The following is a 16395-nucleotide window of genomic DNA, read 5'->3' as shown; positions in this document are numbered from 1 at the left end:
CCTGAGAGAAGCTTTTAGAGCAGGACTGAAGGTAAAAGATGATAAAAACCTTCCTGAGAGAAGCTTTTAGAGCAGGACTGAAGGTAAAAGATGATAAAAACCTTCCTGTGAGAAGCTTTTAGAGCAGGACTGAAGGTAAAAGATGATAAAAACCTTCCTGAGAGAAGCTTTTAGAGCAGGACTGAAGGTAAAAGATGATAAAAACCTTCCTGAGAGAAGCTTTTAGAGCAGGGCTGAAGGTAAAAGATGATAAAAACCTTCCTGAGAGAAGCTTTTAGAGCAGGACTGAAGGTAAAAGATGATAAAAACCTTCCTGAGAGAAGCTTTCAGAGCAGGACTGAAGGTAAAAGATGATAAAAACCTTCCTGAGAGAAGCTTTCAGAGCAGGACTGAAGGTAAAAGATGATAAAAACCTTCCTGAGAGAAGCTTTTAGAGCAGGACTGAAGGTAAAAGATGATAAAAACCTTCCTGTGAGAAGCTTTTAGAGCAGGACTGAAGGTAAAAGATGATAAAAACCTTCCTGAGAGAAGCTTTTAGAGCAGGACTGAAGGTAAAAGATGATAAAAACCTTCCTGTGAGAAGCTTTTAGAGCAGAACTGAAGGTAAAAGATGATAAAAACCTTCCTGTGAGAAGCTTTTAGAGCAGGACTGAAGGTAAAAGATGATAAAAACCTTCCTGAGAGAAGCTTTTAGAGCAGGACTGAAGGTAAAAGATGATAAAAACCTTCCTGTGAGAAGCTTTTAGAGCAGGACTGAAGGTAAAAGATGATAAAAACCTTCCTGTGAGAAGCTTTTAGAGCAGGACTGAAGGTAAAAGATGATAAAAACCTTCCTGTGAGAAGCTTTTAGAGCAGGACTGAAGGTAAAAGATGATAAAAACCTTCCTGAGAGAAGCTTTCAGAGCAGGACTGAAGGTAAAAGATGATAAAAAGCTTCCTGTGAGAAGCTTTTAGAGCAGGACTGAAGGTAAAAGATGATAAAAACCTTCCTGAGAGAAGCTTTTAGAGCAGGACTGAAGGTAAAAGATGATAAAAACCTTCCTGTGAGAAGCTTTTAGAGCAGAACTGAAGGTAAAAGATGATAAAAACCTTCCTGTGAGAAGCTTTTAGAGCAGGACTGAAGGTAAAAGATGATAAAAACCTTCCTGTGAGAAGCTTTTAGAGCAGGACTGAAGGTAAAAGATGATAAAAACCTTCCTGAGAGAAGCTTTTAGAGCAGAACTGAAGGTAAAAGATGATAAAAACCTTCCTGAGAGAAGCTTTCAGAGCATAACTGAAGGTAAAAGATGATAAAAACCTTCCTGAGAGAAGCTTTCAGAGCAGGACTGAAGGTAAAAGATGATAAAAACCTTCCTGTGAGAAGCTTTTAGAGCAGGACTGAAGGTAAAAGATGATAAAAACCTTCCTGAGAGAAGCTTTTAGAGCAGAACTGAAGGTAAAAGATGATAAAAACCTTCCTGTGAGAAGCTTTTAGAGCAGAACTGAAGGTAAAAGATGATAAAAACCTTCCTGAGAGAAGCTTTCAGAGCAGGACTGAAGGTAAAAGATGATAAAAACCTTCCTGTGAGAAGCTTTTAGAGCAGAACTGAAGGTAAAAGATGATAAAAACCTTCCTGAGAGAAGCTTTCAGAGCAGGACTGAAGGTAAAAGATGATAAAAACCTTCCTGTGAGAAGCTTTTAGAGCAGAACTGAAGGTAAAAGATGATAAAAACCTTCCTGAGAGAAGCTTTTAGAGCAGGACTGAAGGTAAAAGATGATAAAAACCTTCCTGTGAGAAGCTTTTAGAGCAGGACTGAAGGTAAAAGATGATAAAAACCTTCCTGTGAGAAGCTTTTAGAGCAGGACTGAAGGTAAAAGATGATAAAAACCTTCCTGAGAGAAGCTTTTAGAGCAGGACTGAAGGTAAAAGATGATAAAAACCTTCCTGAGAGAAGCTTTTAGAGCAGGACTGAAGGTAAAAGATGATAAAAACCTTCCTGAGAGAAGCTTTTAGAGCAGGACTGAAGGTAAAAGATGATAAAAACCTTCCTGTGAGAAGCTTTTAGAGCAGAACTGAAGGTAAAAGATGATAAAAACCTTCCTGAGAGAAGCTTTTAGAGCAGGACTGAAGGTAAAAGATGATAAAAACCTTCCTGTGAGAAGCTTTTAGAGCAGGACTGAAGGTAAAAGATGATAAAAACCTTCCTGTGAGAAGCTTTTAGAGCAGGACTGAAGGTAAAAGATGATAAAAACCTTCCTGAGAGAAGCTTTTAGAGCAGGACTGAAGGTAAAAGATGATAAAAACCTTCCTGAGAGAAGCTTTTAGAGCAGGACTGAAGGTAAAAGATGATAAAAACCTTCCTGTGAGAAGCTTTTAGAGCAGGACTGAAGGTAAAAGATGATAAAAACCTTCCTGAGAGAAGCTTTTAGAGCAGGACTGAAGGTAAAAGATGATAAAAACCTTCCTGAGAGAAGCTTTTAGAGCAGAACTGAAGGTAAAAGATGATAAAAACCTTCCTGAGAGAAGCTTTCAGAGCAGGACTGAAGGTAAAAGATGATAAAAACCTTCCTGTGAGAAGCTTTTAGAGCAGGACTGAAGGTAAAAGATGATAAAAACCTTCCTGTGAGAAGCTTTTAGAGCAGGACTGAAGGTAAAAGATGATAAAAACCTTCCTGTGAGAAGCTTTTAGAGCAGGACTGAAGGTAAAAGATGAAAAACCTTCCTGAGAGAAGCTTTTAGAGCAGGACTGAAGGTAAAAGATGATAAAAACCTTCCTGTGAGAAGCTTTTGGAGCAGGACTGAAGGTAAAAGATGATAAAAACCTTCCTGAGAGAAGCTTTTGGAGCAGGACTGAAGGTAAAAGATGATAAAAACCTTCCTGAGAGAAGCTTTTAGAGCAGGACTGAAGGTAAAAGATGATAAAAACCTTCCTGAGAGAAGCTTTTAGAGCAGGACTGAAGGTAAAAGATGATAAAAACCTTCCTGAGAGAAGCTTTTAGAGCAGGACTGAAGGTAAAAGATGATAAAAACCTTCCTGAGAGAAGCTTTTAGAGCAGGACTGAAGGTAAAAGATGATAAAAACCTTCCTGTGAGAAGCTTTTAGAGCAGGACTGAAGGTAAAAGATGATAAAAACCTTCCTGAGAGAAGCTTTTAGAGCAGGACTGAAGGTAAAAGATGATAAAAACCTTCCTGTGAGAAGCTTTTAGAGCAGGACTGAAGGTAAAAGATGATAAAAACCTTCCTGAGAGAAGCTTTCAGAGCAGGACTGAAGGTAAAAGATGATAAAAACCTTCCTGTGAGAAGCTTTTAGAGCAGGACTGAAGGTAAAAGATGAAAAACCTTCCTGAGAGAAGCTTTTGGAGCAGGACTGAAGGTAAAAGATGATAAAAACCTTCCTGAGAGAAGCTTTTGGAGCAGGACTGAAGGTAAAAGATGATAAAAACCTTCCTGAGAGAAGCTTTTAGAGCAGGACTGAAGGTAAAAGATGATAAAAACCTTCCTGAGAGAAGCTTTTAGAGCAGGACTGAAGGTAAAAGATGATAAAAACCTTCCTGAGAGAAGCTTTTAGAGCAGGACTGAAGGTAAAAGATGATAAAAACCTTCCTGAGAGAAGCTTTTAGAGCAGGACTGAAGGTAAAAGATGATAAAAACCTTCCTGAGAGAAGCTTTTAGAGCAGGACTGAAGGTAAAAGATGATAAAAACCTTCCTGAGAGAAGCTTTTAGAGCAGGACTGAAGGTAAAAGATGATAAAAACCTTCCTGAGAGAAGCTTTTAGAGCAGGACTGAAGGTAAAAGATGATAAAAACCTTCCTGTGAGAAGCTTTTAGAGCAGGACTGAAGGTAAAAGATGATAAAAACCTTCCTGAGAGAAGCTTTTAGAGCAGGACTGAAGGTAAAAGATGATAAAAACCTTCCTGAGAGAAGCTTTTAGAGCAGGACTGAAGGTAAAAGATGATAAAAACCTTCCTGAGAGAAGCTTTTAGAGCAGGACTGAAGGTAAAAGATGATAAAAACCTTCCTGTGAGAAGCTTTTAGAGCAGGACTGAAGGTAAAAGATGATAAAAACCTTCCTGAGAGAAGCTTTTAGAGCAGGACTGAAGGTAAAAGATGATAAAAACCTTCCTGAGAGAAGCTTTTAGAGCAGGACTGAAGGTAAAAGATGATAAAAACCTTCCTGAGAGAAGCTTTTAGAGCAGGACTGAAGGTAAAAGATGATAAAAACCTTCCTGTGAGAAGCTTTTAGAGCAGAACTGAAGGTAAAAGATGATAAAAACCTTCCTGAGAGAAGCTTTTAGAGCAGGACTGAAGGTAAAAGATGATAAAAACCTTCCTGTGAGAAGCTTTCAGAGCAGGACTGAAGGTAAAAGATGATAAAAACCTTCCTGAGAGAAGCTTTTAGAGCAGGACTGAAGGTAAAAGATGATAAAAACCTTCCTGAGAGAAGCTTTTAGAGCAGGACTGAAGGTAAAAGATGATAAAAACCTTCCTGAGAGAAGCTTTTAGAGCAGGACTGAAGGTAAAAGATGATAAAAACCTTCCTGAGAGAAGCTTTTAGAGCAGGACTGAAGGTAAAAGATGATAAAAACCTTCCTGTGAGAAGCTTTTAGAGCAGAACTGAAGGTAAAAGATGATAAAAACCTTCCTGAGAGAAGCTTTTAGAGCAGGACTGAAGGTAAAAGATGATAAAAACCTTCCTGTGAGAAGCTTTTAGAGCAGAACTGAAGGTAAAAGATGATAAAAACCTTCCTGAGAGAAGCTTTTAGAGCAGGACTGAAGGTAAAAGATGATAAAAACCTTCCTGTGAGAAGCTTTCAGAGCAGGACTGAAGGTAAAAGATGATAAAAACCTTCCTGAGAGAAGCTTTTAGAGCAGGACTGAAGGTAAAAGATGATAAAAACCTTCCTGTGAGAAGCTTTTAGAGCAGGACTGAAGGTAAAAGATGATAAAAACCTTCCTGTGAGAAGCTTTTAGAGCAGGACTGAAGGTAAAAGATGATAAAAACCTTCCTGAGAGAAGCTTTTAGAGCAGGACTGAAGGTAAAAGATGATAAAAACCTTCCTGTGAGAAGCTTTTAGAGCAGGGCTGAAGGTAAAAGATGATAAAAACCTTCCTGAGAGAAGCTTTTAGAGCAGGACTGAAGGTAAAAGATGATAAAAACCTTCCTGTGAGAAGCTTTTAGAGCAGGACTGAAGGTAAAAGATGATAAAAACCTTCCTGAGAGAAGCTTTCAGAGCAGGACTGAAGGTAAAAGATGATAAAAACCTTCCTGAGAGAAGCTTTTAGAGCAGGACTGAAGGTAAAAGATGATAAAAACCTTCCTGTGAGAAGCTTTTAGAGCAGGACTGAAGGTAAAAGATGATAAAAACCTTCCTGAGAGAAGCTTTTAGAGCAGGACTGAAGGTAAAAGATGATAAAAACCTTCCTGAGAGAAGCTTTCAGAGCAGGACTGAAGGTAAAAGATGATAAAAACCTTCCTGAGAGAAGCTTTTAGAGCAGGACTGAAGGTAAAAGATGATAAAAACCTTCCTGAGAGAAGCTTTTAGAGCAGGACTGAAGGTAAAAGATGATAAAAACCTTCCTGTGAGAAGCTTTCAGAGCAGGACTGAAGGTAAAAGATGATAAAAACCTGCCTGTGAGAAGCTTTTAGAGCAGGACTGAAGGTAAAAGATGATAAAAACCTTCCTGTGAGAAGCTTTTAGAGCAGGACTGAAGGTAAAAGATGATAAAAACCTTCCTGAGAGAAGCTTTTAGAGCAGAACTGAAGGTAAAAGATGATAAAAACCTTCCTGAGAGAAGCTTTCAGAGCAGAACTGAAGGTAAAAGATGATAAAAACCTTCCTGAGAGAAGCTTTCAGAGCAGGACTGAAGGTAAAAGATGATAAAAACCTTCCTGTGAGAAGCTTTTAGAGCAGGACTGAAGGTAAAAGATGATAAAAACCTTCCCGAGAGAAGCTTTTAGAGCAGAACTGAAGGTAAAAGATGATAAAAACCTTCCTGTGAGAAGCTTTTAGAGCAGAACTGAAGGTAAAAGATGATAAAAACCTTCCTGAGAGAAGCTTTTAGAGCAGGACTGAAGGTAAAAGATGATAAAAACCTTCCTGAGAGAAGCTTTTAGAGCAGGACTGAAGGTAAAAGATGATAAAAACCTTCCTGAGAGAAGCTTTTAGAGCAGAACTGAAGGTAAAAGATGATAAAAACCTTCCTGAGAGAAGCTTTCAGAGCAGGACTGAAGGTAAAAGATGATAAAAACCTTCCTGTGAGAAGCTTTTAGAGCAGAACTGAAGGTAAAAGATGATAAAAACCTTCCTGAGAGAAGCTTTTAGAGCAGGACTGAAGGTAAAAGATGATAAAAACCTTCCTGAGAGAAGCTTTTAGAGCAGGACTGAAGGTAAAAGATGATAAAAACCTTCCTGTGAGAAGCTTTTAGAGCAGGACTGAAGGTAAAAGATGATAAAAACCTTCCTGTGAGAAGCTTTTAGAGCAGGACTGAAGGTAAAAGATGATAAAAACCTTCCTGAGAGAAGCTTTCAGAGCAGGACTGAAGGTAAAAGATGATAAAAACCTTCCTGTGAGAAGCTTTTAGAGCAGGACTGAAGGTAAAAGATGATAAAAACCTTCCTGTGAGAAGCTTTTAGAGCAGGACTGAAGGTAAAAGATGATAAAAACCTTCCTGAGAGAAGCTTTTAGAGCAGGACTGAAGGTAAAAGATGATAAAAACCTTCCTGAGAGAAGCTTTTAGAGCAGGACTGAAGGTAAAAGATGATAAAAACCTTCCTGTGAGAAGCTTTTAGAGCAGGACTGAAGGTAAAAGATGATAAAAACCTTCCTGAGAGAAGCTTTCAGAGCAGGACTGAAGGTAAAAGATGATAAAAACCTTCCTGAGAGAAGCTTTTAGAGCAGGACTGAAGGTAAAAGATGATAAAAACCTTCCTGTGAGAAGCTTTTAGAGCAGGACTGAAGGTAAAAGATGATAAAAACCTTCCTGTGAGAAGCTTTCAGAGCAGGACTGAAGGTAAAAGATGATAAAAACCTTCCTGTGAGAAGCTTTTAGAGCAGGACTGAAGGTAAAAGATGATAAAAACCTTCCTGAGAGAAGCTTTTAGAGCAGGACTGAAGGTAAAAGATGATAAAAACCTTCCTGAGAGAAGCTTTTAGAGCAGGACTGAAGGTAAAAGATGATAAAAACCTTCCTGAGAGAAGCTTTTAGAGCAGGACTGAAGGTAAAAGATGATAAAAACCTTCCTGTGAGAAGCTTTTAGAGCAGAACTGAAGGTAAAAGATGATAAAAACCTTCCTGAGAGAAGCTTTTAGAGCAGGACTGAAGGTAAAAGATGATAAAAACCTTCCTGTGAGAAGCTTTTAGAGCAGGACTGAAGGTAAAAGATGATAAAAACCTTCCTGTGAGAAGCTTTTAGAGCAGGACTGAAGGTAAAAGATGATAAAAACCTTCCTGAGAGAAGCTTTTAGAGCAGGACTGAAGGTAAAAGATGATAAAAACCTTCCTGAGAGAAGCTTTTAGAGCAGGACTGAAGGTAAAAGATGATAAAAACCTTCCTGAGAGAAGCTTTTAGAGCAGGACTGAAGGTAAAAGATGATAAAAACCTTCCTGAGAGAAGCTTTTAGAGCAGGACTGAAGGTAAAAGATGATAAAAACCTTCCTGAGAGAAGCTTTTAGAGCAGGACTGAAGGTAAAAGATGATAAAAACCTTCCTGTGAGAAGCTTTTAGAGCAGGACTGAAGGTAAAAGATGATAAAAACCTTCCTGTGAGAAGCTTTTAGAGCAGGACTGAAGGTAAAAGATGATAAAAACCTTCCTGTGAGAAGCTTTTAGAGCAGGACTGAAGGTAAAAGATGATAAAAACCTTCCTGTGAGAAGCTTTTAGAGCAGGACTGAAGGTAAAAGATGATAAAAACCTTCCTGTGAGAAGCTTTTAGAGCAGGACTGAAGGTAAAAGATGATAAAAACCTTCCTGTGAGAAGCTTTTAGAGCAGGACTGAAGGTAAAAGATGAAAAACCTTCCTGAGAGAAGCTTTTGGAGCAGGACTGAAGGTAAAAGATGATAAAAACCTTCCTGAGAGAAGCTTTTAGAGCAGGACTGAAGGTAAAAGATGATAAAAACCTTCCTGAGAGAAGCTTTTAGAGCAGGACTGAAGGTAAAAGATGATAAAAACCTTCCTGAGAGAAGCTTTTAGAGCAGGACTGAAGGTAAAAGATGATAAAAACCTTCCTGTGAGAAGCTTTTAGAGCAGGACTGAAGGTAAAAGATGATAAAAACCTTCCTGAGAGAAGCTTTTAGAGCAGGACTGAAGGTAAAAGATGATAAAAACCTTCCTGTGAGAAGCTTTTAGAGCAGGACTGAAGGTAAAAGATGAAAAACCTTCCTGAGAGAAGCTTTTGGAGCAGGACTGAAGGTAAAAGATGATAAAAACCTTCCTGAGAGAAGCTTTTGGAGCAGGACTGAAGGTAAAAGATGATAAAAACCTTCCTGAGAGAAGCTTTTAGAGCAGGACTGAAGGTAAAAGATGATAAAAACCTTCCTGAGAGAAGCTTTTAGAGCAGGACTGAAGGTAAAAGATGATAAAAACCTTCCTGTGAGAAGCTTTTAGAGCAGGACTGAAGGTAAAAGATGATAAAAACCTTCCTGAGAGAAGCTTTTAGAGCAGGACTGAAGGTAAAAGATGATAAAAACCTTCCTGTGAGAAGCTTTTAGAGCAGGACTGAAGGTAAAAGATGATAAAAACCTTCCTGAGAGAAGCTTTTAGAGCAGGACTGAAGGTAAAAGATGATAAAAACCTTCCTGTGAGAAGCTTTTAGAGCAGGACTGAAGGTAAAAGATGATAAAAACCTTCCTGTGAGAAGCTTTTAGAGCAGGACTGAAGGTAAAAGATGATAAAAACCTTCCTGTGAGAAGCTTTTAGAGCAGGACTGAAGGTAAAAGATGATAAAAACCTTCCTGTGAGAAGCTTTTAGAGCAGGACTGAAGGTAAAAGATGATAAAAACCTTCCTGTGAGAAGCTTTTAGAGCAGGACTGAAGGTAAAAGATGATAAAAACCTTCCTGTGAGAAGCTTTTAGAGCAGGACTGAAGGTAAAAGATGATAAAAACCTTCCTGTGAGAAGCTTTTAGAGCAGGACTGAAGGTAAAAGATGAAAAACCTTCCTGAGAGAAGCTTTTGGAGCAGGACTGAAGGTAAAAGATGATAAAAACCTTCCTGAGAGAAGCTTTTAGAGCAGGACTGAAGGTAAAAGATGATAAAAACCTTCCTGTGAGAAGCTTTTAGAGCAGGACTGAAGGTAAAAGATGATAAAAACCTTCCTGAGAGAAGCTTTTAGAGCAGGACTGAAGGTAAAAGATGATAAAAACCTTCCTGAGAGAAGCTTTTAGAGCAGGACTGAAGGTAAAAGATGATAAAAACCTTCCTGTGAGAAGCTTTTAGAGCAGGACTGAAGGTAAAAGATGATAAAAACCTTCCTGAGAGAAGCTTTTAGAGCAGGACTGAAGGTAAAAGATGATAAAAACCTTCCTGTGAGAAGCTTTTAGAGCAGGACTGAAGGTAAAAGATGATAAAAACCTTCCTGAGAGAAGCTTTTAGAGCAGGACTGAAGGTAAAAGATGATAAAAACCTTCCTGTGAGAAGCTTTTAGAGCAGGACTGAAGGTAAAAGATGAAAAACCTTCCTGAGAGAAGCTTTTGGAGCAGGACTGAAGGTAAAAGATGATAAAAACCTTCCTGAGAGAAGCTTTTGGAGCAGGACTGAAGGTAAAAGATGATAAAAACCTTCCTGTGAGAAGCTTTCAGAGCAGGACTGAAGGTAAAAGATGATAAAAACCTTCCTGTGAGAAGCTTTTAGAGCAGGACTGAAGGTAAAAGATGATAAAAACCTTCCTGAGAGAAGCTTTTAGAGCAGGACTGAAGGTAAAAGATGATAAAAACCTTCCTGAGAGAAGCTTTTAGAGCAGGACTGAAGGTAAAAGATGATAAAAACCTTCCTGAGAGAAGCTTTTAGAGCAGGACTGAAGGTAAAAGATGATAAAAACCTTCCTGTGAGAAGCTTTTAGAGCAGGACTGAAGGTAAAAGATGATAAAAACCTTCCTGAGAGAAGCTTTTAGAGCAGGACTGAAGGTAAAAGATGATAAAAACCTTCCTGAGAGAAGCTTTTAGAGCAGGACTGAAGGTAAAAGATGATAAAAACCTTCCTGTGAGAAGCTTTCAGAGCAGGACTGAAGGTAAAAGATGATAAAAACCTTCCTGAGAGAAGCTTTTAGAGCAGGACTGAAGGTAAAAGATGATAAAAACCTTCCTGTGAGAAGCTTTTAGAGCAGGACTGAAGGTAAAAGATGATAAAAACCTTCCTGAGAGAAGCTTTTAGAGCAGGACTGAAGGTAAAAGATGATAAAAACCTTCCTGAGAGAAGCTTTTAGAGCAGGACTGAAGGTAAAAGATGATAAAAACCTTCCTGAGAGAAGCTTTCAGAGCAGGACTGAAGGTAAAAGATGATAAAAACCTTCCTGAGAGAAGCTTTTAGAGCAGGACTGAAGGTAAAAGATGATAAAAACCTTCCTGAGAGAAGCTTTCAGAGCAGGACTGAAGGTAAAAGACGTCTTTTCCTTACGAATATGTGCGTGCTGTAGACGAACAGCTCCAGCCTCTTCTTGGCGATCAGCAGCATCTTGTCGAACAGGAAGAAAGCCCTCTCCTTCTTCACTCTGTGGACCTTAAAGGAACCCTCCAGAACCAGTTCTCCGAACCCGCTGAGGTCCGGCCCGCTCCAGTTCACCAGCAGAGACTCAATTTCCTGCAGAGATGTGGGTACAGGTCAGAAGTTCCTGGATAAACCTTCATTTAAAGGTGTTTTCAGAGCTCAGATGATGAGTTTACATAAAAATGCTGCAGAAAGGTTCATTATGGCAGGAAGAGCTCTTTATAAATAAGAAATAAGAGCAACATAAAGATGCTTTATCAGTCAAACAGGATGTGGAGCCAGAGAGCTGCTCTCTGATTGGCTGAGATTAGGTTTAATTTATCACTTAAACTCCAATTACATCCAGCTGCATTTAAATCTATCATTTTATCTATCTATCCATCCATCTATCCATCCATCTATCCATCCATCTATCATCCATCCATCCATCCATCCATCTATCCATCCATCTATCCATCCATCTATCCATCCATCTATCATCCATCCATCCATCCATCCATCCATCCATCATCCATCCATCCATCTATCCATCCATCTATCATCCATCCATCCATCATCCATCCATCCATCCATCCATCCATCCATCCATCCATCCATCCATCCATCATCCATCCATCATCCATCCATCCATCCATCCATCCATCCATCCATCCATCCATCCATCCATCCATCCATCCATCATCCATCCATCATCCATCCATCCATCCATCATCCATCCATCCATCCATCATCCATCCATCCATCCATCATCCATCCATCATCCATCCATCATCCATCCATCCATCCATCTATCTATCCATCTATCCATCCATCTATCCATCCATCCATCCATCATCCATCCATCCATCCATCCATCCATCCATCCATCCATATATTCATCCATCCATCCATCCATCCATCCATCCATCCATCCATCTATCCATCCATCCATCTATCTATCCATCCATCCATCCATCATCCATCCATCTATCCATCCATCCATCTATCCATCCACCATCCATCCATCATCCATCCATCTATCCATCCATCCATCCACCATCCATCCATCCATCTATCATCCATCCATCCATCCATCCATCCATCCATCATCCATCCATCCATCTATCCATCCATCTATCATCCATCCATCCATCATCCATCCATCCATCCATCCATCCATCCATCCATCCATCCATCCATCCATCCATCCATCCATCATCCATCCATCATCCATCCATCCATCCATCTATCCATCCATCCATCTATCCATCTATCCATCCATCTATCCATCCATCCATCCATCATCCATCCATCCATCCATCCATCCATCCATCCATATATCCATCCATCCATCCATCCATCCATCCATCCATCCATCCATCCATCCATCCATCTATCCATCCATCTATCTATCCATCCATCCATCCATCCATCCATCATCCATCCATCCATCTATCCATCCACCATCCATCCATCATCCATCCATCTATCCATCCATCCATCCACCATCCATCCATCCATCTATCATCTATCCATCCATCCATCCATCCATCCATCCATCTATCATCTATCCATCCATCCATCCATCCATCATCCATCCATCAATCCATCTATCATCCATCTATCCATCATCCATCCATCCATCTATCATCCATCTATCAATCATCCATCCATCCATCCATCTATCATCTATCCATCCATCCATCCATCATCTATCCATCATCCATCCATCTATCATCCATCTATCCATCATCCATCCATCCATCATCCATCTATCCATCCATCCATCCATCCATCATCCATCTATCCATCCATCCATCCATCTATCATCTATCCATCCACCCATCCATCCATATATCCATCCATCCATCCATCCATCCATCCATCTATCCATCCATCCATCTATCTATCCATCCATCCATCATCCATCCATCTATCCATCCATCCATCCACCATCCATCCATCCATCTATCATCTATCCATCCATCCATCCATCCATCCATCCATCCATCCATCCATCCATCTATCATCTATCCATCCATCCATCATCCATCCATCCATCCATCTATCATCTATCCATCCATCCATCCATCCATCCATCATCCATCCATCATCTATCCATCATCCATCCATCTATCATCCATCTATCCATCTATCATCCATCTATCCATCACCCATCCATCCATCTATCATCCATCTATCCATCATCCATCCATCCATCCATCTATCATCTATCCATCCATCCATCCATCCATCCATCATCCATCCATCATCTATCCATCATCCATCCATCTATCATCCATCTATCCATCTATCATCCATCTATCCATCATCCATCCATCCATCTATCATCCATCTATCCATCATCCATCCATCCATCCATCTATCATCTATCCATCCATCCATCCATCCATCCATCATCCATCCATCATCTATCCATCATCCATCCATCTATCATCCATCTATCCATCTATCATCCATCTATCCATCATCCATCCATCCATCTATCATCCATCTATCATCCATCCATCCATCCATCCATCATCCATCTATCCATCCATCCATCCATCATCCATCTATCCATCCATCCATCCATCTATCCATCCATCCATCCATCCATCATCCATCCATCCATCCATCTTATGTGACATCAGGTCTCAGAACCAGCAGGTCCAGGAGTTAAACCCATCCATCCCTCTTCAGCTCCCCCCAGGAGGATTTGGATACATTATCCCTGCAGTGGGTTCTGGTTCTGACCCGGGCCTCCTCCCAGGAGGCATCCTAACCAGAGGAACCACCTCAGCTGACTCCTTTCTTGCTACATTTGTTTCTATTCTGTGTGTTTCAGAAAGTATCAGCGAAGTCTTTCAGGAACAAATGGACCAAAGGAAACAGGATTCGGTGCGTTTTGATGAAGATTCTCTGAAGCTTGATGGAAAACGTCCTTTTGACAGAAATTAATCTACATGTTGGATTCTTCTGGACTTGGAGCTGAATTTCTGACTTTCTGACTCTGCCTGAGATGGAGAAGGTGTCCCCTAAATGGTTAAGACTCCTTCTCTGCCGATGCTGAATGCTGTCGGTGTTTGCAGCTGTCAGCAGTGAGTTCTGGTTCTGACTCAAACTGACGATATGATTCAGTCTGTGCACAGATGAAGGTTTAAAACGCTCTCAGAGACATTAAATGTGCCTCAGAATGATTCTGAGCATCCGTTTGACACAGTGTTTGACTCCTCCCGGTTCCCCCGCATCGCCCCACAGAGGGAGTAAAACCAGTTAATAACATGTTCCTGTGCATGTGAACATGTGTCGGGGGATGTGTGGAAAGCAGAGTTTGGCACCTGAAGGTCGCCTGGTTGACCTCTGGGTGCCTGAGGGTCACTTCAGGAGGTCAGGAAACCTCCGTGGACCCAGCACAGGGCTGAGAATGTGTCCTGAGAGAGGCTGTGTGAACACCTAAAACATCTGTATGACGGAAGAGCTCATTCTCCTGTTTGCTGTCAACATCTGCAGCTTGTTACCGTCTCAGCCTCTGATTCTCATTCTGGAAAGTGATCAAACTGAACTTCTCAGGCTCATGGGGGGGCTTTGATGTGACTGACAGCTGGGCTGTGAAAGTAAAACTGGACTCGGTCTGCTAATGAAACCCAACGAACCCTGATATCACGATAGGAGCAGCCAGCTGGAACGGTTTCAGCTGCATCAGCATCAATTCTACACGACTGTTTGTGCGAATTAGAGAATGGTTCTGGATTAAAGTGTTATAGTCTTTAATTTAATGGAAAAACCCAACAAGAGAAGTAATCCCTATTAAATAACAGCATTTATATCTAATTTAATCCACTTCAACTTGTTTGTTGAGATATGCTGACATCTAGTGGCAGAAACTGTGAACTGCAACCAGCTCAATACGTCACACTTCCTCTTCGCTTTGGCCTTATATTTAAGATGAACAATTCTGTTTATCGTCACGTTGCTGTGCATTAGGACCAAACATCTCCACTTTGCTCTGGTCTGTCCAAAGGACATTGTTCCAGAAGTCTTGAGCTTTGTTCAGATGCAGCTTTGCAAACCTAAGCTGTGCTGCCATGTTCTTTTTAGAGAGAAGAGGCTTTCTCCTGCAGCCCTTCCAAACAAGCCATCCTTGTTCAGTCTTTTTCTAACTGTGCTGTCATGACCTTTAACCTCTAACATGCTAACTGAGGCCTGTAGAGTCTGAGATGTATCTCTGGGCTTTTTCACCTTGGGGTGACCTTTAACCTTTAACATGCTAACTGAGGCCCGTAGAGTCTGAGATGTAGCTCTGGGCTTTTTCACCTTGGGGTGACCTTTAACCTTTAGCATGCTAACTGAGGCCCGTAGAGTCTGAGATGTAGCTCTGGGCTTTGATAAGATGAGACCTTTAACCTTTAACCTTTAACATGCTAACTGAGGCCCGTAGAGTCTGAGATGTAGCTCTGGGCTTTTTCACCTTGGGGTGACCTTTAACCTTTAACATGCTAACTGAGGCCCGTAGAGTCTGAGATGTAGCTCTGGGCTTTGATAAGATGAGACCTTTAACCTTTAACCTTTAACATGCTAACTGAGGCCCGTAGAGTCTGAGATGTAGCTCTGGGCTTCTTCACCTTGGGGTGACCTTTAACCTTTAACATGCTAACTGAGGCCTGTAGAGTCTGAGATGTAGCTCTGGGCTTTTTCACCTTGGGGTGACCTTTAACCTTTAACATGCTAACTGAGGCCTGTAGAGTCTGAGATGTAGCTCTGGGCTTTTTCACCTTGGGGTGACCTTTAACCTTTAACATGCTAACTGAGGCCTGTAGAGTCTGAGATGTAGCTCTGGGCTTCTTCACCTTGGGGTGACCTTTAACCTTTAACATGCTAACTGAGGCCTGTAGAGTCTGAGATGTAGCTCTGGGCTTCTTCACCTTGGGGTGACCTTTAACCTTTAACATGCTAACTGAGGCCTGTGGAGTCTGAGATGTAGCTCTGGGCTTTTTCACCTTGGGGTGACCTTTAACCTTTAGCATGCTAACTGAGGCCTGTAGAGTCTGAGATATAGCTCTGGGCTTCTTCACCTTGGGGTGACCTTTAACCTTTAACATGCTAACTGAGGCCTGTAGAGTCTGAGATGTAGCTCTGGGCTTCTTCACCTTGGGGTGACCTTTAACCTTTAACATGCTAACTGAGGCCTGTGGAGTCTGAGATGTAGCTCTGGGCTTTTTCACCTTGGGGTGACCTTTAACCTTTAGCATGCTAACTGAGGCCTGTAGAGTCTGAGATGTAGCTCTGGGCTTCTTCACCTTGGGGTGACCTTTAACCTGCTAACTGAGGCCTGTAGAGTCTGAGATGTAGCTCTGGGCTTTTTCACCTTGGGGTGACCTTTAACCTTTAACATGCTAACTGAGGCCTGTAGAGTCTGAGATGTATGACCTTTAACCTTTAATATGCTAACTGAGGCCTGTAGAGTCTGAGATGTAGCTCTGGGCTTCTTCACCTTGGGGTGACCTTTAACCTTTAACATGCTAACTGAGGCCTGTAGAGTCTAAGATGTAGCTCTGGGCTTCTTCACCTTGGGGTGAACTTGCTGGGACGTCCACTCCTGGGAAGATTGACAGCTGTCCTGAATGTTTTCCACTTGTGAATAATCTTTCTCTCTGTAGAATGATGGACTCCAGATAGTCTGGAAATGGCCTTATAACCCTTCCCAGACTGATGGGCAGCAGCAGCTG

The 16395-nt window shown here is 41.1% G+C and overlaps 1 protein-coding gene across 1 annotated transcript in view; it reads right to left on the bottom strand.

The window, feature by feature from the left end:
* plekhg2 (pleckstrin homology domain containing, family G (with RhoGef domain) member 2) overlaps positions 1–16395 on the bottom strand; it is a 140435-nt gene that overhangs the window by 12387 nt on the left and 111653 nt on the right. The window contains exon 9 of the mRNA XM_072392580.1: positions 10598–10780. Within this exon, the coding sequence (XP_072248681.1) occupies positions 10598–10780 (183 nt within the window). The remainder of the gene's footprint in view (positions 1–10597; positions 10781–16395) is intronic.

This window comes from Leuresthes tenuis, unplaced genomic scaffold, assembly GCF_036924035.1.
Source record: "Leuresthes tenuis unplaced genomic scaffold, fLeuTen1.0.hap1 SCAF_9, whole genome shotgun sequence".
In the NCBI taxonomy this organism is placed as follows: Eukaryota; Metazoa; Chordata; class Actinopteri; order Atheriniformes; family Atherinopsidae; genus Leuresthes; species Leuresthes tenuis.
Note: the sequence above shows the minus strand (reverse complement) of the source record. Positions and strands in the feature narration are given on the sequence as shown.